The 25,031-nt window shown below is 36.3% G+C and overlaps 1 protein-coding gene and 1 pseudogene across 1 annotated transcript; both read right to left on the reverse strand.

The window, feature by feature from the left end:
- Positions 1–1,563: 1,563 nt before the first annotated feature.
- Positions 1,564–12,224, reverse strand: LOC120155460. The gene is made up of 9 exons (XM_039167008.1): positions 12,103–12,224; positions 11,968–11,995; positions 11,660–11,870; positions 10,996–11,159; positions 9,973–10,308; positions 9,577–9,621; positions 9,403–9,450; positions 2,258–2,461; positions 1,564–1,836 (listed from the first exon to the last, which is right to left on the reverse strand). The coding sequence occupies exons 3-9, from the start codon at positions 11,844–11,846 to the stop codon at positions 1,732–1,734; spliced, it is 1,089 nt and encodes a 362-aa protein (XP_039022939.1). The 5' UTR covers positions 11,847–11,870; positions 11,968–11,995; positions 12,103–12,224; the 3' UTR covers positions 1,564–1,731.
- Positions 12,225–20,100: 7,876 nt separating this feature from the next.
- LOC120155420 lies at positions 20,101–24,527 on the reverse strand (annotated as a pseudogene).
- Positions 24,528–25,031: the final 504 nt, after the last annotated feature.

Raw genomic sequence — 25,031 nt, forward strand, 5'->3', positions numbered from 1 at the left:
ACCATACATAAAATTACAAAAGAATAAAAATACTCTTATGTTAATACAATTTATCAAACAATTTTTAACTGCAGTAATTTTTAACTGAATTAAAAATAAATTAATTAATAACACCAACTAGGTATGCCAATAGAACAAGCCGAACGGATAAGCCCATCAACATTTTCTTTTCCCTTCTTCAACTAAACTGTTCTCGACAAACTTAAGAACCACAAATTGTTGATGTTTATTTTAAATTTTTTATCTGCGATGGATTCCTATTCATATTCATATTCATTTTATTTAAACACATTTATTTGAGAAAATCAAATTTGTATTTTCACGATCATGTTTATGAACATACAGTTAGATATATTCACAAACAATTAAAATTCTACCCATACTTTTTAGATATACAAATCAACTATTAATATTAATAACTATGTCAAACATAAATAAAATAAATAAATTTTATATACGATGTTTAGACCATCCAAACTTCTCTCTATTCTTTAGTTGAAAGAGATTATATATTGCGTGAACCAAATAATCTCAATGGTTAGATGAATAATTATTATTCTCAAAGGTTTCAAGTTTAAACATCAGTAACTATTAATATATTTAAATTTTCATTGTCAAATGGTCTAAAAAACAATTATTGTCACTTGTAATCACTCTAAATTAATAAAAGAGAGAGAGATTGTCCATTTAAATATACTCGATCTCATATTCTCATGTATGTTTCACCGACAAATACTAATCCAACTTAATCAAAAAAATAAAATAAACAATTAAACAATAACACTTTTTATTACATAAAAATAAAACAACAAACGAACATCAAACGATTCATTAAACGGATATACACGTTTGAATTGAACTAGAAATAACTGATTTTATTTCTTGTTTTCATTTCGTTTAACCTTGAAATCTTGTTCATGTTTATTTATTTAACTTAAAGTAGAGGTGGCAATCGGGTCATTCGGATCGAGTTCTGATTTGGTCATTTCAGGTTAGAATTGCATTCGGTGCGGATTCAATTCAGTTTGTGTCAGATCTGGTTCGAGTTTAGTTTGGGTCTATGGAAATTTAGTTCGGGTCGGATACCAAGTCAGGTCAAATCGGGTCATTTGGTTTTCGGGCCGGGTCAAAAATCGGATCGGTTAGTTTCGGTTCGAGTCAAACTTTAGATTTTCGGGTCAATTCAGGTTGATTCAAAATCAACCTTTAAATTTTCGAGTCAATTCGGGTTGGTTTAGGTTTGAATCAACCGCTAGATTTTCGAGTTAATTCGACTTGTTTCAGTTAGGATCAACTATAGGTAAATTAAATTCGAGTTGCTTTTGGTTCGAGTTATTTTCAATTAGGATTAATTTCGATTCAAAATGCTTTCAATTCGGGTTGATTTTGGTTCGGGTTAATTTCAGTCCAGGTTGGTTTCAATTAAACTATAATTCAGGTCGATTTTGGTTCGATTTATTTCAAGATTCGGGTCAATTTTAGGTTATCATATTCGGGTCTGTATCGAGCCTCAATTCGAATAATTGGGTACGGATCAAATTTACCAAGTCTAACTTAAGCCAATAATACCAAACATATTCATTTAATATTCACGAAACACATTTATTAGTCGGTCATTTGCTATCATTACCAAAAGCATTAAAGTCCGGAATTGAAAACTAGACTGGCTACCAAAGTAGCCTTAGGAGAAACAACTTTAATTCAGCAAATAACTAGGGTACATGCTCCAAATCAAGAATAATTATTTGTATGATTCTGGTTGGTAGCCGCTGCTTCGTCACTAGAACCAGTCTTCTGCACATCCTGGATGCCTTCACGCAATTGGAAACCAGTGGACTGAAAAATTAAATTCGAAGATAGAAAAAAAAAATCATCACGATAGCAGAAAGAGAAGCTTACACGAAGGTTGATTTCGTTCGAGACATTAAAGATACTTTTATTGAACTTCAAGTAATCAAGGCGTGTAAAAACTACATACAAGATTTACTCAAACTCGAACCAAATAAACGAAAACCCTCACCACTAACATGGAAATTAAACCTATGAAATACCATCCTACTGTTTTCAGTTCTTTATGGAAATCAAGATGATAACACATACAAAAACATAAGCATTCTAAACTTAAGCAATCAAAGAATGAAAGGATTTTGAAAGAGTTAAGACACGATTTTAAAGGGCTTTTGGTATGCATATATTTATTCCGTCAAAGATACACACAAAATAACACTTTTATCATTCTAAAGCAAACAATTGCTACCTGGACAGAACCGCTTTTATCATCATGTGGCTGACTGGTTGATTGGAAAAAAAGATCTCCTAGTTTGTTTAGATCTTGGGCTGGAAATTGCCAATTAGGACGCAACCATGTAATATCTTCTTGTAGCCGTTTTATCTCATCAGTCAACCGACCAAATTCTGATTTGAAGAAACTGTTCTTAGAAGTAAAACTTTCCAACTCCATCTGCAAAATAAAAGGCAACACCAGAATACAAAATTATTTTTTTTTATAGGAAGTTAAGGCCTCGTTAAAAACCCCCTTCATGATTGACGGAACACCGATTGGTGTTTCCTTAATCAGCGGAAGGAGAAAAAGAGTGCCTCATAATTCATTAATAAGTAGAAGAATACATAATATTTAAAACTAACAAGCCCCTTACAAAAAAAACCCGAAACACAACAAGAACACCTCTTACGCTCAATAAAACAAATCCCATCCCATCAAACAATAACTATCCAATACCAGCCTTAGCTAAGCTATCGGCTTCTATGTTTGCCATTCTGTCAATCCATTTGATAGCTCCTTCCCAAACTCTTATCATGGCAACAATATCTTTAACAATATGAAGGAAAACACTAGGACAACTATCTAAATTCTTAACCCAATCCACAGCAAGCTTGCTATCTGATTCAACAATCCACCGATTCTTAAACCTCTGAAGGTCATGCTCAAAGAAGAGTACACCCCTCTTAATGGCAACAAGCTCCAGCAAAGTTGGAGGTCCAGGATCTGCAGATTCTTTAAAAGAACCCAAAATCTTACCAGCCTCATCTCTTAGTAAACCACCCACACCACTCTTTCGCCAATCATTGCAAACTGCTGCATCTACATTCAGTTTTAGATAACCCGTTGGAGGAGGAATCCAGGACACAATTTTAGTAGCCGAAATTCTGGAAGAAGACCAGAAATCTGCAATAGAAGGGTCACTTATCAGGGAATCTTTAGAAATAGTAACCTCATTGAACTTAGCTAAGAACCAAGAAGCAAGCCTTAGCCTAGCCATGAAAAATAACTCAATGTGATCTAAGGACCTTCCTTCAAACACCACGGCATTCCTAAATTTCCAAATGGTCCAAAGCACCACCCCCGGAATTAAGGACCAAATAGAAGAAGAAAACATCATGTCATTCCAAGCAAGCAAAAAACCTTGTGCATTTCCATGAAGGACCGAACTAATATTCCAAAAATTCAAAAACTTATTCCATAGGGACCATGCCGCCGTGCAAGAGAAAAATAGATGAGGAATAGATTCAATCTCTTTTACACAAAGGACAAGAAACATCAACAATCCCCGAAACCCCTCTTTTTTGAAGCTCAAACTTTACTGCCAATTTATTATGGGCTACTTGCCACATAAAGGTTTCAATTTTAGGAGGCATCAATCCCTTCCAAATACATTTCTCCCAGAAACTATCTTTTACCGATTCAACAAAACAAGTCTTCATACAAGAGTTAACAGTAAAAATGCCTTCCCCATTCCCTCTCCAAAGCAGACCATCCTTTGACTATAGGCTGAAATTATGAATGATGGCAAGAAGATTAGAAAACTGTTCTAACTCCCAATCACATAGATTCCTTCTCAACTGAACAAACCAAGACCAACCCGATGAATTAAACTCACCAAATTCCTTAATTATCCCAAACTGATTCGATGAAAGAGCATATATTCTCGGGAAAGCAGTCTTCAAAGGATAATCAAGGGCCCAAATATCTACCCAGAACCTGATTCTCTCCCCATTACCCACTTTGACTTGGAACATGCTACGAATCTTGGCACCAAACTCATCCTCTTTAAAATGATTATTAACCACCGATTTCCGAATCCAAGAAGCATTTGTAGGAAATTTTTTAGAGAAAGAAATCATATTAGTGTCCTGATTATATTTGGAACAAATCAACCTCTTCCAAATTGAATCACTGTCATTAGCAAACTTCCAAAACCATTTCTCTAATAAGGAACTATTCATAAAATTAAGATTTGGCACACCCAACCACCACAACTTCTTGATTTACACACTGTAATCCAGTTAACCCAGTGTATTTTCTTAGATTCTGCCCCTCCTCCCCACAAAAAACTGGCCATGTTGGATTGCAACTTAGAATTCACTACTGCTGGAATTTTAAACAACATATAATATGTAGGCAAAGAACATAATACTGATTTCAATAAAACCAGTCTCCCTGCCAAAGAAAGAGTTCTTGCCTTCTAACCCGACAACTTCTTGAAGAATTTCAGCACAACCGGATCCCACAGAGCTAAAGAGTTCCTTTTTGCTCCAAGCGGCAGCCCTAAATAATCAAAAGGGAAATAACCAACTGCACACCCAAGATCCCCCGCCCACTCCTTGACCTCTTCATCAGTAATATTAATGCCAAATAACTTACTTTTGCTGAGATTAAGCTATAGACCGGACATAATTTCAAAGACCCGAAGAACTCTCTTAACGTTTAAAATATCCGTCTTAGAGGCATTACAGAAAATGATAAGATCGTCTGCAAATTGCAGATGTGATAGCATGTAAGAACCTTCTTCTTTGCCAACAACCAAACCATTGAACAACCCCAAAGATACCGCCTTGAGAAGCAATTGATTAAGTAGCTCTCCTATAAAATTAAACAATAATGGGGAAAGAGAACAACCCTGTCTGAGACCTCTGGACATTGAAAATTCCTCTGTAGGCACACCATTAACCAGCACTGAAACTGAAGCAGTGGTCACACACTTTCTAATCCAGCTGCACCATTTTATGCCAAAACCCATTTTGTCCATGACTTTGAAAAGAACATCCCAATCCACTGTATCATAAGCCTTCCGGAAATCTACCTTAAACACACAACCCTTCAAACCTTTCTTTCTCCAAAAATCTATTCTTTCATTAGCTATAAAAGAACAATCCAAGATTTGTCGACCCGGAGTAAAAGCAAATTGTGAATCACTAATGACATCGTTCATGCAACATCTCAACCTTCTCGATAGACATTTCGAAAGGATCTTGTACAGTCCACATACTAAACTAATAGGTCTGAAATCATCTAATCCCCCAATGTTGGTACCCTTAGGGATGAGGGTTATGAAGGTGTGATTGATACCATGCTCCCAATTTTTACCCAAGTAAAAATTATGAAAAAATTTCAGAATATCAACTTTCAATGTGGACCAAAACCTTTTGAAAAACCCCATGTTAAACCCATCCGGCCCTGGCGCTTTGTTGCTATCACAAGAATTCAAGGCCTCCCAAACTTCTTCTTCCGTAAACCCATTCTCTAGGCTTGTACTCTGCTCTAAAGTTAATCTCGAAAAATTCAGCTTGACATCTTCCACTTCCAGGGTAGATTTGAAATTAAAAGTTTCAACAAAATGCTCACGGACACTTGCCTTGATGAGAATTCAACCTCCTCCTAACTGAAGCACAAGTATGGAAAAATTTTGAATTACGATCACCTTCTTTTATCCATTTCACCCTTGAATTTTGAATCCAAATTTGCTCCTCAATCCTGTATAACTTCCACAATTCTGATCTCAAGGACCGCAATTCCTCAACACTGTTTGTACCCCTCTGTACCTGCTGTGACAGAGAATTCTGCTCTAATTTGTGAATCTTACCTTCTAAAGCAGAAATGGTAGAAGCTGGATACTGATCTCTCCTTCCAGACCAACTTTTAATAGCTGATTTTGAGCTTCTAATGATACTCAGAATACCTGCTTTTTCTATCGACTTTCTTGCAATCTTTAATAGCTGTCACAACCTGCTCATCAAACCCGTCCTCATTCATCAAATATTTAAACAACCTGAAAGGTTTCTTACCCCAATTATCACCCCCTGTCTGAAGCAATATTGCATTATGGTCAGAAATAGATCTCGGAAGAAGGAGTTGGGTGATATCCGAAAATGCATATGAAAAATTAACACTCAGCAGAAACCTATCCAATCTGACAACAGTAGGAACTTCCCAATTGTTACCCCAAGTAAATCTTCCCCCCGTTAATGGAAAATCAATTAAACCCGAAAGATGAACAAATTGCCTAAAAATCTCCATCGAATTTCTGTTTTGTGCTCTACCATCCTTCTCATCTTCTGTTAAATAAGCATTAAAATCCCTCCTACACAAAAGGAATACTGATGCCATTCAAAAACAAGCTGAGCTCTTCAAAAAAATCTACTTTTTCTTCCTCCACCGAAGGTCCGTATACGTTAATAAACCCGCACTGAAATTGATTCAATTTGAACTTCCCTAAAATAGCAATAAATCTCCTATGAATCTGCCTATCTTCTACCTCAAAAAAATTGTCATCCCAACAAGTAAGTAATCCCCCTGCTGGTGATTCAACATACCCTTGAATATTGTTCAGTCCACTTCTTCTCAAAAAGACCTTGGACATGCCTCCAATTTTGTTTCTTGCAAAAAGAGAAAGGATGGTTTCTTCTCGAAACCATCTTTTGAACAGCTCGCTGCTTTTCTTTTTTCCCCAAACCCCTGACATTCCAAGACATTATTACTATCTTTGTTTTCATGATGATATGCAAATACCAGTCTCCTCCCCAACTTGACAACCTACTCAACTGACCCCACTCAAACCTTCCTCCAATTTCATGATTTTATTCAAGAAAGCTTCCTTCCCTTCCTTAAAAGAAATACCCAACATCTTGCTGATCTCCCAAGTTGTAAGAGCTTCATTTAAAATCGAAGAAAAAGCATTGGATGAAATAGTGGAGACACTTAACTTTTCTAAAGCATCCCTAATCAAAAACCTTTGAATTCTCCTTTTAGATCATCTAATCCCCACATCTTCACAATTCTCTTCTGAGTTTTGCTCAACCTCTGGAATTTCAGATTGTGCATATCTTAAAATAACAGCATTTTCATTCTGTTTAATTGAACCACCCTCTGTTTGAGATAAGAAATCATGCTCACTACTTCGCCAAATGTTCCTCACCCGAGATCTTTTATAAACTCTCTTACAACTTCTTATCATCCTTCTTCCCACCGGAGCACTTTCATAGAATTATTCTGCTGGGCGAATCTGACAAACACCCCCCTCAGTTAACAAGTTAAAACCTTCTGCTGGCCTCACATTAGCTGAATTCAATGTTGTAAAATTAGAACCACCCTCCACTATTATTTTACTAGGTTGAATCCCTTATTTACTGCTTCCTGCGGACTGCTTGGATGAATGAAACACTGATTATTTAATGGAAACTGAAGCCCAGTTATGAGAATTGCTGGACCCTTAGGAATTAGCTTCTTTATTGGGGAAATGGGCTCACTACTATCATCCGTTTGGGCCTGAGAATTACCATTTGAATTATTCAAATTCCTTAAACCCAAACCTGCAAACTCTCCCTTTTTAAAACTCCCAATACTGTGCAAATCTGACATCTCTTCATTAATGCTTATCCCATCCCTGCTTCTTCTAGGAAACTGGGATCCTCTGTCAAATTCAACAAAAGCGAAAGTAGTTCCCTGCTCCATCCAGCTATCAACTCTCTTACGTGCTTCCTCAACCAACCGAACAGTACCTGTCTTATCAGTTGACTTTAAGCTGTCAACTTTCATCTCCGACGACTCTGATTTAGTTTCACCTTCATCGGAAAAAATTTCCGGCGTGAAACTGGAGAAAAAACCGGAATAGATAGAAGTCGAACCCAGCTTAATTTTCACCTTGAAGGATCTTCCATACGAACCTAAAGTGATAACTTCCGGAACATCAAAAGGACTTGCCACCCTAATCAGAATTTTCACAGCCGAGAGATCCTCCATGTTTTTTGTCGAGTTCTGAATACCATCTACGATCCCCCACATCCCCGCTAACTTTTCTAAGAAAGCTTCTTGCCAACATAATAATGGAACACCATAGAGCTCCACCAAGCAAAAAGCCATTGGCATACCTCCTTCATTCAACATAAGTTCCAGTCTATCAAACCAGAAGCATAACTCACTCCTTTTAAACCAAGCCTCCTTCATCTCCTCATCCAACTTGAATATAATGACACAAGATTTCCAAATGTGACCCCAGCTTGCAATCTAGACTTCGAAACCTTCTTTGATTAAAGCACTTTGCACCAATTCCATATCAAACTTTTGTTTAACAATGCTCGTAAGTGATCTTTTAACCCAGGATGATTGATCAGAAGAAATATGCATCTCCCAAATATTCTTCTTTCCTTTCCCCCTATCTGAAGGATCATTTTTATTCTCTAAATCTCCCAAAACTTTCCTCTGCGGAATGTCCATCAACAAGGCATCCTTATAAGATCTATCATCCCTTATGCTTCTTGTGTGCTGAACTCTCTCAGTAGTATTGGTATTTCCTTCTGTTATCTTTTTTTAAAGCACTAGCTAGAACCTTATCTGACCCTCCATACCTTGAGCGATCTTTCTGATATTTTGCAGCTCCAACAAATATTTTCCTCCCATCTAACCATATCCCATTTAAATTATCAACTGCATTCCACATTCCTACTTCATTATCAAACTGAACGAAGGCAAACAAGTAGGATTTATACTTTGGTTTGTTCGTCTCATTTGGAATAAAAACTCTAATCACATGACCTTGAGAGAGAAATAAATCTCTTAATTCTCTTCTGGATACTCCCTTACTAAGATTATCAACGAAAACCGTCCAACTCACACCGGAAGATTGACCTTTCTCTCCCTACTTGGCTGATTCTTCTCTCTCTCTCTCTCTCTCATGTTTAAATTGTTCTATAAGAATACAATATTATTAACAGCCAAATTCTTTTAATCTCGTCCAAAATTAAAAATTTAACACTTCTCATTAACATCTTCATTGCAACACCAGACCATAGAGGATAAGCTTTAGATCCAGTTAAATAGTTGTCAATACTACTTACAGAAGAAATTGAGAGTAAAGGTTGGGTAAGCAGAGGTACATAGATATTAGTTACTATGAGAAGTCGGTGTTCTCATTTATATTCATAGTACGTATCTGGGTGGAATCTAATATAAGCATGTAAGTCATAATAATTATTGAATGACAAGTAGCTTGGGATAATTTTTACTGCCATTAAAAGGTTTCTAGGCATTCAAAGTTATTCTAAATGGTAACTTTTCAAGATATCTCAAATCAAATGCACTTAAAGAAATAGAAAGAAATTCCATACCCCAGCAACAGCTCCTTCGTTGCCAAATTTCTCCACACAACGATTATTCTGTAAGTTAACAGACACAAACAAGTGAAAGAGATTACAATCAATGTTTCTCTTCAAAGATTACACAGTAATTAGTAAAGGCATCTCAAGCCAAATGTGGTAGAGGATTTATAGAGTTGCTCATACACTATAAACATGGTCATCATTATTACACTCCATTCCATGGTTATCCTGCAAGTTAAGGCATAGTGTTAGTGATGAGTGATTGATATGATCAATGTAGCTTTAATCATAGCATTATAGGAAATTAGCTTGGCTCATAAATCAAACAATAAATTTTACTTCTTGGACATGATGAAATTCATACATAAGAGTGAAAGTTAGTACATTGCAAGAGATAGAAAACTTATTCATGACATTCTCAGTGTCCTCAAATTAAATTAATTAGTTTTAGCAGATAAGCATATTTGATTTCGTATGGTAAAAATTATATTTCAGTTCTTAAAATAGTAAAGCTGAATAATTCCTTAAAACTTCAGAAGAAAACACAATTTCTACTTGGACATAATCATTTTAATCAACCTGGCATGTTGGTAGAGAAATACGACTGTCTTGTCTCTGCAGAACTTCTAGAAGTTGTCCCTTGCCTCGCAGGCCTTTGATAAGATCTTCCAAGCGTTTGTTCTCGAAATTTCGCCAGCTAGTTTCCTCTTTTAGATGTTTGTTCTCAGTACTCAGCCGCTCGGTTTCCACTTTTAAGAATCCGTTCTCAGAACTTACCCGCTCATTCTCCAATTTTAACAATCCGTTCACACTACTTAACCGTACAATTTCCTCTTTTAATTCTCCGTTCTCAGTAGTCAACTTTTTGATATCTTGCAAGTGTTCAAGCTGGGCAATCATTTCTTGTTTTATAATCTGCACAAATGGAAGCCAAAATTAAATAAGAGAAAAGAATGAAGAGAAAAATACAAGCCAAAACCTTATATCTTGTAAGAAATACATTTGTTTTCTTTCATATTAAGTACTTCAGTTGATAATTCCATCCCATCCATAATCCTAGACAATCCACGTTTGGAGATGCATTATCATGTTAACATCAAATACTGAAGATGACTTTATTCAACATTCTATTTTCTTACGAGTAACTGACATCTGTAAAGGCTAACACACTTGAAAAGATTTTAAAAAAACTACCAAACAGAAAGAAAAGGGAAAATAAAATAAAAAGACTAGTTTTTCTCAAAAGATTGGGGTGTAGGTATAACATCAAGCCAACGTTTCAAACCCAAAAGCATCACCACTGCAACACACGGACTAAATCTATGGAATACAATTTTACTGTTTTAAATTCTTGTTGGTCAAGAAGGTAAAACATACAATAATTAATTGAAGCATTCTAAATTTGACCAATCAAAGAAGGGGAGGATTTTTTTAGAGATTAAGACGCAAAATTATAAATGAATCTTGGTATGCATGGTATTTATTCCGTCAAAGATTTACTATACGCAAATTCACTAAGTTTTAAACATTATTCTAATATAAAAACACCTAGACAATTGCAACATTATACATTCAAACTCTTCAGAAGCAAACAGTTGCTACCTGGATAGAATCACCTTTATCATCATGCTGTTGGTTGGTTGATTGGGAAATATAAGATCCTAGTTTCTCTAGAAGTTGAGATGAAGATTTCTGCTGGGACTGCATCTCTGTAATATACTCTTTTAACTGACTGATCTCTTCGGTCATATTTTTGAAAAACATCTGCAAAATAAAAAGCAACGAAAAGTATGATGCTATTGACAGCCAATTCTCTTTAATCCCATGCAAAATTAAAAATTTAACCTCAAGATCACTTGTCATAACATCTTTGTTTCAACCCCAATAGCTCCATCTTTTCAACAATATACAATAAAGGATGGGCATTAGGCCCATTAAAGCTCTTTCCGTACTTCTAGCAGAAAACATTGAGTGTAGAGGGGATACAAGCACAGGCATATATAGATATCAATTACTATGAGTAGTCAGTTCTCTTCTCTCATTCATGCCTTTTCTTGCAAATGAAATTTTCATCTATTCAAGAGACATGAAGAAAGGCGTCTTTATACAACTGAATTTCGTAATTGCTAATGTTTAAAAATGCTGCCTATGCTTCAATTGTCAAATTTTCAAGCTCCGCAAGACTCTCGTTTAAACTTGAAGTATATAATCCATATGTAATCCTAACGGGAAGGATGATAAAAGGAACACATGTTTATTCCTTACCTTTTTCTTAGTCGATGTCGCTTATCACTCAAGATTTTCTTTCCACTTCTTTCATCCACACTAAGTTCAGTTCTGTGACCTTTTCCTTTGTTTTTGGCACTACGACCACTTCCTTTTGAGGTTTCCATTGATTGATCAGCTACGTTATTCATACATGGAATAGAAACTTTAGCAGGAGAAAGGTCCATGTCCTCCTCACCAGGATGAAAATCCTAGCCAAATATATAAAAATCAAAGCTATCAAATGAAAACATTTTTACTTTATCCTGTAAAAAATCAATTTAAAATTTCAACACACAACTCACCGACAGATCCATCTATGAGACCGATAGTGACTCTGCCAATCAAACAAAAAGATGAGTTAAAAGGGAAAATCAGCTTCAACTTTCACAAGAACCTAACATGGTAGAACCGAAAAATAAATCCAATCAAATTAAATCTTACCGACAGGATCCGCCCTTATTCTTTCCCTCGAAACCTCGTTGCCACAATTTCTTCTCCAAAACACCTTCCTCACGATGTTTGCTAAGAAAGAAAATAGGTCCCAAAAAGAAAATTGTATAAATACCAAACTAAAAGAAAACCATTTTTTTCTCAGGAAAAGCGGATTTCTTTTTCTCGGCAACCAAAATGGGGAAAGAAAATTAACCCCAGTCCTCCCATAATATCAGTGGCGGGTTCCAAGAAAATACATTCCTTATTGAAAGAAGTCCAAGCTTCAGGCCCTAGGCCCATCAGCTAAAGAACCCGTAATCTAACCATTTGAGTTAATGCATCACATGTCACCAAGTTATAACTCTCATTTTAAATTGATTCTTAAACTTTTGAATATTCTAATTCTATCTCTAAACTATAACTTTCATTTTAAATTAGTCCTTAAGTTTTTGAAATTCTAATTTTATCCCAAATTTATGACCTTCTTTCTAAATTAGTCCCCGAACTTTTGAATATTCCAAATTTATCCTTAAATCCATCCAAATATGTAAGTAGTTTCAACCATAATTTAACCTAAATTTGGTTTTTAGACATATAATAATATAAATAGGCCTAACGATTTTATTAACAAATGATGTGATTAGTATGTTCATATATTTTAGGATGAAATTAGAATGTTTAAAAAGTTTGGTGACCAATTTAAAATGAAAGTCGCAATCTAGGGATGAAATTGAATTGTTAAAAAGTTTAAGGATTAATTTAAATTGATATTCATGGTTTAAGGATGAAATTAAAATATTTAAAAGCTTAGAGATTAATTTAAAATAAATGTCATACTTTGAGGACATGTGATAAAGTTAACTCTAATTATTTCAGATTTGTTTTTCTAGTGGGTTTAAAAGATCTACGATTCCATATGAGAATAAAATTAAAAATATTAAATTATGTTATATTATTTGATTTATTTGAAAAGAATATAAAATTATTTTATCTGATTAAAAGAACATAAGTTATCTAAATGCATATTTTATTAAATTATTTGTGTGATATATATACGTATCAATAAATTATTTTATTAAATGCATATTATTTGATAAGAATATAAAATAATTTTCAAGATATGGCCTTTCATTGCGATTTGCATGACCTCGGTTACCATGGCCCAAATTTCACCTAGTACCAAGGGAATTACTCAGTTCACCTTGACCGCTGGTTTGGAAATTCCTACTGCTTTGAGAAATTTCCACATTCCATTCTCGAGCACCTTCTCCATATGAAATCGGACTATAGGCCTCTCTTGCTCTCTTGCTCCCCTGCCATTAACGGTGCTCTTTGTGCCCTTTCCGGTATGTTTCAAGTTGGTCTCCTCATGCGGATTTCAAAAGACTCATTTCTGACAATTGGGACCCTTCCCTCCCCCTGGTAGAGGCTATTTCTTCTTTCATCGAAGCCGCTAAAGGCTGGAATTATGACACTTTTGGCTCTATTGGTAAAATAAGAAGATCTTAATGGCACGTCTTCGTGGGGTGCAACGTTGTCTGGACCGTTATCGTACCCAAAGTATGGTTAAACTCGAATTTAAACTGTTGCGAGAACTTGAGCAAATTCTGGACCATGAGGAACAACTTTAGATTCAAAAATCTAGATCCGGTTGGATTCAATTTGGAGACCGTAACGAACTATTTCCACTCCAAAGCAGTCCAAAAAAGGCGTTGGAATACCTTTCGCAAACTTCGTTCTACTGGTGATGAATGGTGCGGAGACTCCAACCTTTTACGTGATGCTGTTGCTGACTATTTTGAGCACCTCTTTGCGGATCAAAGAACTCCGCTGGGTTCCTACTACGTTTCGGGTTTCTTTCCCATCTTTTCCGAGGCTGATTATTCTTTGCTTATGTCATAACCATTTTTCAAAAAAACAATTCGATATTGTTTTAAAAACAATTATGACTTTAATTTGGAAAATTTGGTGATTTTGGAATTGATTTGAATAAAATAGAAAAGGAGTCGCCATCGACCTTTGAGTTAGGTAGGTTGAATACCTAAAACCGTCTTTCAAAACAATTTTAAGGAAAATCATTTTTTAGACAATTTAGTCTGCGTCACCAAAGATTCAATTTAATGGATTCGGGAGTCGGTTACTTGTGGGGAAGGGTAAACACCCCACAACGCCCAGAATTGGTACTGTGTCACTTACGCATTGTCGTAATGGTGGAAATTACAAATCGAATATAAAATTAAAATATGATCCATTTATTGAAATATAATTAATTTGCTTGGAATCAATTAATTAGAGAAAATCCTTTAACTCGAAAAGAAATCTCGAAATTAACAATCCTTCATCGGGAAAACTAACTCGACTATTTCTTATCAATAAAAAATATCACTCATCATTGATTTTAAAAATGCAAATCGAATATAAATGAAAAAAATGAAGTTTACATTTAAAAATAAATTGATTAACTAAAATGAATTGAATATAAAAATGTAGAATTAAGATTAACAATTTGCATGGAATGAAATAAATTATTATTTAGTCATTCATTGCAATATTTGGATTAAAGTGAAATAAATTAATAATGAGCGAAATATAATTAATTTATTTCAAGTTTGTATTTAATTCGAATGTCATATTGGATTACATCACTTCGACCAAGTGGTGTTTTCCATGCCCATTCTACAAATACCGTTCTCGAAACATATTCAGACAATATTTAAATAAAGAAATACAATGGAAATAAATATAAATAAAATATGCGAAACTAAATATTTATAAAAAATAAAGTTAAACATATTTATTTACAAATGATATAAATAAATACATGACATAAAAAATATGTACATACATAAAGAGTTGGCATACAAGCAAAATAATATTACAAACTGAAATTTAATGACCAAAAATAAGTATTTTTAAGTTACAAGGACCAATATAGCAAAAACATACACTCAATGGACCAAAATAGTACAAACAAGAATTTAAAGGACTCCAAAGGGCTAAAATAACAATAACAGAAAGTTAAAGGGCTTTAAACTGTAAAAATAGAATCTTAAGGGACTAAATAGCAGAAACAGACATTTAAGAGACTAAATAGTAACATACAACAAACTTAAGTACTAAACTACAATTACAAATAAACCAGAGCCTATACAGCAAATATTAAACATGCAAGTACCAAAAATAAAAAAAAACCCACAAATAACATTTAGGACTAAAATGAAATTTTACAGAAACATGGAGGAACAAAAAGTAATTAACCCAAAGCTAAAACAGTGACTAAAATATAACAATTGCAAATATGGTGGCTAAATTCAAACATCCATAAAATATCACAACCCACGAAAATAGTGACTAAAATGAAACTATTACAAACATTATGGCCAAAGTTAAATGTTAATAATAATAACATAGCATTTAATAATAGGACTAAAGCATAAGAACCGAAAATAATGTGCTAAAAAACTAATAAAATAAGACTTCATTTAATGGCTGAAATATGCGATTACAAACTATAAGGGACCTAACATGTAGTTAACCCTTAAATCCCAGGAAACGAGTATGAGTTTACAAGGTCACAGGGACCAAGACAACCATTATCCCTTAAATAACAGCTTGGTCTCCTCTCTTAGACCAAAACGACGCCGTCTTCTTTGGTATATATGTTAAATTAAGGGTTTTCTCAGAACCCTATTCTCATTTACCCTCATCAGCCGTCTCTCTCTTTCCCCTCTCCATTTCTCTTCTCACGAGAGAGAAAGGAAAAACCTTTCTGCTACCATCGATGGGAGTCACAACCGTGACTCCGGCCACCACATCTCGGTGGCCAAGGGAAAGATTACGCCCAAACACCCCTATTCTTTTCCTTACCCTTTAAAAAAACTAAAACGAAACTAAACCCCTCCCTCTCAAAACCTAAAATGAAAATCAACCCCCAAGGTAAAACATATACCTTCAAGGACGGAGTACTGTGGCTCCGGTGAGACACCGATGGTGGCAGATGAAACAAAGGTGAGAGCTTCCTTCTTATTTTTCTTCTTTTTTTTTCTTTCTATTTTCGTTTTTTTTTCCGAATCTCCTCTCTGTCCCCCTTTTTCGTTTCCTCCTTTCAATTTATGGTCTTATTTGGATAGATATCATGAGATCTAGAATATAGGGCATGAGCTTCTGATTTTTTTAATCTGTTAAATCCCGAAGAATCGGGATTTAATCTTAGTTTTTAATGGGTTCTTGATTTGAGGGTGATTTGGTCCACTGTTGATGATGTTTTATTTTCTGTTTGATTGGTTATGCTGTAGATGACGATAGTGGAGCAGCTGGGTCGGCGGCTGGACCATCGGAGCGGGCCGGAACAGTAACGGCGGCGTGGCATCCTTTCCTCTGTTGGGGCGGCTGCTGATGAACAGTTAGGGTTTTAGAAACCCTAGGGAACCGGGTCGGGTCACTAGTTGGGGCTAGAATTGGTATTGGGCCTGAACCGGGTTTGGGCTCCAGCTTGTTGGGTATGCTGCGGGATTGGGCCTGTTCATTGGTATCTGCTGTTGGGCTTAGGGATTAGGCCTGCAAAAATTTGTAATATATTAATAACAATAAATAAGCATAATATAATAATAATAATAATAATAATATAATAATAATAATTACAATTAGATAGAAAAGACCCGGACAAAAACGGGTGTCTACAGCTTAATTTTGAATTATTGGATGATGAGATTAAAGGCGCTCTTTTCTCTATGGCACCACTTAAAGCTCCCGGGGTTGATGGCCTTTACGCCCATTTTTACCCATGCCATTGGGACTTTGTCAGTCCTTTTGTATGCAACATGGTTCATTCTATCTTCTGAGGTATTGATTTAGAACCTGCACCCAACCGTACTGTGCTCACTCTTATCCCGAAGATCAACCACCCAGTGACTTTTGTGGACTTCAGACCGATAAATCTTTGTTCGATCCTTTACAATCTTGTGACTAAGATTATTGTACGCTGCCTTCAATCTGTTATGCCCACTCTTATTGGACCTTATCAAACCAGTTTCCTCAAAGGTCACAGTATCTCGGAGAACACTATTATTAATCAAGAGGTGGTTCATTCTATGTATTCTCAGAAGAGTCAAAATGGTTGGATGACCATTAAAATTGATCTCCGAAAAGCATTCAATCGGCTTCGTGGGATTTTATTGGAAACATTCTCATGAATGCCAGACTGTCCTTAGCCCTCATTAAACTTATTATGCGGTGTGTGACTTCAGCCTCTATGCAAGTCCAATGGAATGGCGATCTTAGTCGCTCATTCAAATCTGAAAAGGGCATTCATCAAGGTGACCCTCTATCACCTTACATTTTCAACCTAACCATGGAAAGACTCAGCCAAAGTATATACCTTTCAGTGAACGCTGGATCTTGGTCTGGGGTGCAACTTGCTCAAGCCGGTACTCCCATCTTACCCTTATTTTTTGCCGATGATCTTATTTTATATGGAAAGCTAACATGGCATAGGCTATTAGTATTGAAGAAATTCTTGATACTTTTAGCTACTATTCTGGGAGTTCAGTTAACAAGCAGAAAACCAAAGTGTGGTTCTCGCCAAATACCACTCTACATGTTAGATTAGAGATTTGTGCGAGACTTGGATTTCAAGAAGTTATAAATTTTGGGATGTATCTAGGTGTTCCTGTGCGTCATCTTGGTGCACGAATGGCATTTATCATTTTCTCCTCAACAAAATCCTCAAAAAATTAGATTGTTGGTCGGCTCGCAATCTTTCCTTTGCGAGGCGTGTAACTCTGGCCAAGTCGGTTCTTCTGAGCATTCCTTCCTATCTTATGCAATCGACCTATCTTTATGCAGGTCTTTCAAACAAAATTGAGCAAATGGTCCGCAGATTCACCAAGGGTTCAAATTGTACTTCAAATCCCATCTCTTTAGTCAGTTGGGAAAATATATGTCAACCCCTTGATAGCGGAGGCTTGGGCATTCGGAACATCCGCAGCCAAAATCGAGCATTTTTTTATGAAGATCTGCAACAATCTTGTTAATTCTCCCAATTCTTTGTGGATCAAACTGCTGCGAGAAAAATATAAGTTAACGACGATTTGCCTGGATTCTATTTCTCGATCAAATTGTTCTCCCTTTTGGCGGTCTCTCGCCAAGGTCTAGCCTAATTTCTTAGAACATGTTGCTTGGTCGGTTGGTGATGGCTCCACTGTTGATTTTTGGACTAATACTTGGTACCGGAAATTGGTCCTCTAATTCAATGGGCTAAATCTGATGTTATGATAGACACAACCCTTAAGGTTAGCGACCTTTGTCTTGGCAACGATTCTTGGGACTGGACTTTATTGAGGCAACTTCTCAAGCCGGTTGCATTGCCTTACATAGGTAATATTCCAGCCCCCTCTATTTCTCTCGGATTAGAAACTTGCTTTTGGAATGCTGAATCAAATCACAAATTCACTGTTAAAAGTGCTTATAAACACCTTGAGATGTCAAAATGGAGTCCTAAAGATCCGCGATGGAGGTTGATTTGGAAAATTCCAGTTTCGGAACGAATTCCCTCTTTCATTTGACTTGCATAGCGAGATAAGATTCTCTCGTACCAAAACCAAAGCTTACGAGGTTTGAGCCAGGACCCTTCTTGTCATATTTGTGGTTACTCGAGGAAACTGACTTATATCCTTGGCGATTGTCACCAGACGCGTTTGTTATGGGATTCGATTCTCGGCGGACGTTGGAGTGGCCCTTTCTTCAATCTTCCTCTCACAGATTGGTTCCAGATGAATCTCAACTCTGATTATTTCTGCATTGACCTTGGGGTTCCTTGGTCCATTCTTTTCTCTTCCATCGTCTGGCAAGCATGGAAACAAAGGAATGCTTTTATTTTCAAGTCCCATACGAGTGCTCAGGATTGCTTATTACATCAAAGCATCTCTTGGGCAAAGCATTATTATGCCTCCAGAACTTGTGGAGACGCCACCTTAAGTGCCCCTGATAAATCCGTGCAATGGAACCCACCCCTTTTGCATTGGATTTGTTTGAACTGCGATGGGGCCGTCTCTCAAGTCTCTAAATTTGGTGCTGCAGGAGGCATTTTCCGAAACCACACAAGTGAATTCCTTCTGGCTTTTAATAAACAGCTTGGAATTTTCTCGGTCACTCATGCTGAACTTTGGAGCATCCATGAGGGATTGATTCTCGCCTGGGTAAATGGTTTCAAAAGTAATATAATACAAATAGATAATGCGGACGTTCACTTCGCCACCGTCATCTACGACCCCTTTCTCTCTAGTACGATCTATCGTTGTTTTTATGCTAAAGCTTGGTTTATAGATTTTGTGCTGATTCGTCGAGAAGCAAATATGGCAGCAGATTTCGTGGCGAAACTAACCTATCCTCACGAGTCTTCACTAGCAATCTTTGATTCTCCTCTCCCATTCAAAATAAATTTAGGAATATTTAACAATTAGTCTTTAGCATCTTTCTTTTCCCCGCATCTCAAATCAATCTAGCCATTGCACGAGATGGTAAACAAACCTTAGATTTTTTTTATTTTATAAAAAAACTAATCAGCTTCCCTCTTAAGATAGTCTGCAAAAATGGCAACGAGAAGCTCATTAACAAATGATCTACAATATGTTTCGCTTAAAACTCGATAAACATGCACATGATAGGTTAAAGCAAAACATTCATGTCAAATTCAAGTCCTCGAGATTCAATAGAAAAAAAAGAACTTCAAATTGGGGGTTTATAGAGTTTTCATACATTCATGGTTCAAGGTCTTGGTGATCGGCAATCATATCATATGATGAAAGATAGAAATGCATTAGAATGATACGTAATCAGAAATTCAGCGACAAATACAACAAAATCCGAAGTCAAACATTTATTGGCATTTGACATCAAAAGTTCCAAAATGCTATCAAAGCATCTTCAACGTGCATGTAACATGTTCCTAGTACAGACCAATTTCAGAAGATGAGACCAAGTTCCTTTTTACCATGTAACCTAGTGTCTTGATAAACAGCTCATACGATATTCAATGTTTTGCAGAACTTATATGAGAAAGGAGGTAAAAATTTCATTAAAAAGTAAAAACAAGGTGAATGACTCACATTACCAAGATGAACTATCACTGTCAGAGCCTGCATGAAAATATTCACGTGAGGAATCTGGCATATTTAAACTCAGAAGGGCACAAAGAAAGGAAAAACTTAAATTTTACAACTTGATGAGGAGCCAGAGTCACTGCTAGAACTACTTGAACCACTATCTTCATTTTGAAGAATTTTCCCATGAATTGGGGAAGAAGTGTGACCAATCCTTCCCGCTGCTTCAGAATCCTACCAGTTCAAATTAGTGCATGAAAATTTCATCTTCAGAACCAAACAAGTGAAGAATATGACAATGAAAGCAAATTCTTGCTGGCACATAATGCTTACTTGTTTCAGCTACTTTTGATACCTCTTTAGCAGGTGGTTCCGAATTCTGCAAAAAGAATAACAAAATGTTCCATTGAACACAATTCGAAACAAGCAAAAGATTTAAATGTTCAAAAGCCACTTGTTCATCATCTTACAGTCTCCTGAATATTATGAACATCTTCAGCATTTCCTTGAAGAGCAACTTCAGCAGTTTTCTTGTTTTCGCTCAAACTTTTCTTATAGTTGGTCATGAATCTATCAAGTTCCCAAAGAGTTTCTGGATCAACACTGCCAATATCCACCTCAATCTCATCTTCTTGCTGGAAAAGTAATGCGTTCCTCTTCCTAATGATCTGGACAATGCTGCCGAGTTCCTCTTAAGGCAAGTTCTGAAGGTCTACACTGAGTCTCTGCTTCTCCTCAAAAGTCATATCCTTCTTCTCGGGATCCTTTGCCTTGGGTTTCATTGATCCTGCAACCATATCAGTAGGAGCCAACTCCGCATCTCTTGCCTTCGGGTCAACAGGCATCGTCATGGATTCTGATCCTTCAAGAGTATTCGCTTCTAATGGTAGAGATGAACGAGCCGGAGCAGAAGCTTGGGTGAATTGGTGCTGGACCTGGATTTCTCCTTGAAGTGGGGGTTGGCAAACTGTAATCATAAGTCGTTTCAAACCTCTTATTAAGATTATACTTACATTCTATAGCTGTCCATTATTCTTCGAACATCCCTGACAATGTCTCTGCCATATAATGCACATCCTGTCCTTTTGGGTTATACAGCATTGCATTACTGAAAGTTAGTCTCACATCTTCCGCAAACTCCCTTGGTGACTTGTACCAATTCTTGTTCAACCTAGTCTTCACCGTACCCAAATCCATAGGATACTTAACAATTGTACAATAATCATGAACCCGAGTCCTTTCACATCCACTGGTTTATTAAACACCCAACTAAACTTATGCTACATTAACTTCCCTAACAAATTACTACAAGTCTTAAACAACTGACCTGAAAACTTCTCCATCACAATCCCACCTCCCATTTGACCCGGATTACTCTTCACAACATTCGGTTTCGTCTTCTTATTACTCTCTATAGGCTTCAACTTCTCCTTCTCTGAAACAAACACAAACTTCCTATGATGCTGATTCGTCTTCGGGGTTCGGTTCTCTTTATCCACAAACTTACTCCCATTCCCACCGACATCACCACTGTTACACTGATCATGCTCTGCCACTGACACAGATACTCCATGAAAAGGCCTTGAACTAGGCAATCCTACAGAACCGACATCCGAGTTCACTCTAACTGAACTTCCACCACATCTATCAACGTTCTCTTTCAAATACCCACCACTAAACCCTGCTTTAGCCTCAAATTTCTTAAGTAAACCCCTAACTTGCTCAAGCTCACTAGCTAACTTCCTCTGCAAAACTCTAGCATCGTTCTTGGACAAATCATTCAAGTTAATCTTAACGAGGTTATCATATTTTACATACCCAGAAGCTGCAAACTCATTGGAAGCATTCCGTGCACCCTACCGCAACTGGTTATGACTAGACAAATCATCTGACGCCACGGCATCATAGGGTTGGAGTGGCAGCTGCTGAGAGTTGTTATAACCAGCTGTAGTGGTGGCGGCTAGTGTTTGCTGAGGGGGAAAAGTGGGATTTTGGGGCGTGTTGTTGTAGGGTTTCCTGGTGTAAACTTTGTTGCTCTTCGATTCTTCACCTTCAGTTTTCCCTGCTGCTGTTAGTTGTTGTACGGTGGAGCTTCATCAACCGCAAATAGTCACGGTCGAAGTTGGTTTAGAGATTAAAATGAAAAATGAATTTTTTTTAAATTTTAGGTTATTTCAAGATGTTTATGTTTTCTTTAAAAACATATATAACCTTATTTTTTTAATTGTAATCAAAAATTTTAAATCATCATATTGTGGCGTATGTCACTTAACGAGAGAATTAATATCGTGAAGGAGCGGACATCTAAGTAAGTAACGTTTATATCGTTAGGCATATGGATAGGTAAAAAAAATAGTTTATGCATCTATTCGAGATTTTAGGTATAGTTTAGGCACTTATTTTGCTATTAAACCTATCTCAAAATACGATTTTGTGCCTAAAGAATTTTTTTTACTACCAATAAGTGTCAAAAGTTACTCTTTTAGGTGTCTGAATCGTAGCGACCATTAAATTTGATTGTTCTCTAAAACACGTTATCGTACATATAATTTCAAAAATTATTTTATTTAAAAACCCTAATATTATAATTAAAAAATTAAAAAACCCCCAAAGTCGATCAACGTCGGTTCGTGGTCATTATGTTACATTTTTAGGTGTCTGAATCGTAACAACTGTTAAATTTGATTGTTCTCTAACACACACACATAAAATTTCAAAAATTATTTTATTTAAAAAAACCTAATATTATAATTAAAAAAATAAAAAATCTCAAATTTTACATCTTCTATCGCTAATCGATCACCGTCGGTCCATGGTTATTACCGTTAACACCATAAGAATCATCTCACTTCCTCGACCAAAACCTAGTCCCCCACCCACCGTGAAATTGTGTCGATCGTCGTGAAAAACACCACAAAGAGTCGTCAGATTTCTAGATTTTTCGTTGTTTTTCGATGACTACAACCATTTGTACGTTACACGGCCACCATCATTGAGTTCCTCGTCCTGTTCTGAACAAAATCTGACTGGTAGTGACCCTTCACCGTAGGAGGTGGGGGAACGGAACGGAGAGGGATGACATGGGTTTGATTTTTTCAATTTTTTCCTTTTTTTAAAAAAATATTTTTGTTATTAAAAAATTAGAAATATAACGATAGACATCTAAAAGTGTAACAGAAAAAATGTTAGACAAATCTTTGTTAGCAAAAAATTCTCTAAGCACCGAATTATATTTCGAGTTGTAGTTTAAGCTCTAAAAAGTATGTTAAGCCTAATATTATTCTTCATTTCAAGGCGGGCACGGTATAATAGAGATATAACCTTTATACTTTATCAAATCTTCTATTGTATACCTTTGTTTTAAAAACGTGGTAGCTCCATCTAACCGCGAGTTGAGTCGAACCAAACTTAATAGTGACAAGTTAAATGTTAAATTTAACTCGATATTTAAAAATTGATGCTTGACTCGAGCTCAATCGAACATCAAAATATAAACTTAGATTCAGCTTCAGAAAGTAATGCCAAGACTAGTCAATGAGATCAAGCTATACATAAACATATATGTATAGGCAATAGTGTTGGTGAGGTAACTGTCAAAATCTATCAGCTCCCCTCAACGGAATGCCTATGTGATGCTAAACGAGATCGACGAGATGATGTTCATTCCCCGAAAGCCAGTGTAATGCTCCGGAAAAAGCACGGTATCGGTATCGTTAGAAATGTAAACTATTGTTTATCTGCTTGTAGCAGAATCTGATCCTTGGTAGAACAGGCATGCATTACAGGGCTCAAATGTGAAGATTTTAGGTGCATTGGAGGCTTCGGGGCTGTCCGTGTTTGTGAACCCAACATTGAGGCCTCGAGGGCTCGATCTTTCCTTGACCCTAGTAATGCGGTACGAGAAACTCTGATAAATAAAATTGCGAATTTATTAGAATTCAAGCATAAAATAGAACTTTTACATTGCCTGTGTTGATGTGCTTCCGCTCATCCAAGAGTCCTATTGGTTCATAAGCAGAGAACATCACACAAGTTGAGTATTACTATCCATAGGGGTTTTGTCTCTTATTTCAAAGCTTCTGATGATTAAAAGTGATGCCGAGGATCCGGCCCTCCAAGCGAGATTCTCTCCGGACTACCACTCAGCATCCTTCTGTAATGCACGATTTTCGATAAACCGTAACCAAGTTTCTCCAACATAGTCATGCTATCGATCTTTCTGGACTCGGTCAGCTTACCATGATCATAAGACCTTGATTCAGATTTTCTCATTGCAAACATGAATATAACGATGACGAACAACAGCACCAGCCTAGAACTCGAAGCATTAGCCATGTTATATCTGTAATTCGGTATGTAAAACTATCTAACGAGAAACGAAGTTTTATCATCAATGAACTTACCAATAAGCTTATATAGTAAAGGAGATCAACCTTGGAAGCAATGGGACAAGACCGAAACGACATTTTTCATATAAGACATTGATGTATTGGAACATCGACGTATAAGCAGATAAAACCAGACAAACTGGTTTTGTCATAACCCAAAAACACGGCTGATTTTCTGCTTTCCTGACTCACCTCCATTAACGTTATTACACACAAGAAACAACATGATGTTTAATTTTCGACCCTTAATTGCTTAGCAAAGTTTTGACGTTCGTTGACCTTCATAAACAGCCAAAAGGAACAGTACTGTTTTGTTTGTGTGACAACTCGGAAATTAACCTTGTCCTTCTTGTTGTCCACTGCTCATCTTCTTTTTTAACGCCATGACAGAATCGACTCAAAAAGCTGATGAAGACAACACAACGTTAGATCCTTGGCTCATACACTCTTT

The sequence above is a fragment of the Hibiscus syriacus genome, unplaced genomic scaffold (assembly GCF_006381635.1).
Source record: "Hibiscus syriacus cultivar Baekdansim isolate YM2019G1 unplaced genomic scaffold, ASM638163v2 tig00111191_pilon, whole genome shotgun sequence".
Taxonomy (NCBI): Eukaryota; Viridiplantae; Streptophyta; class Magnoliopsida; order Malvales; family Malvaceae; genus Hibiscus; species Hibiscus syriacus.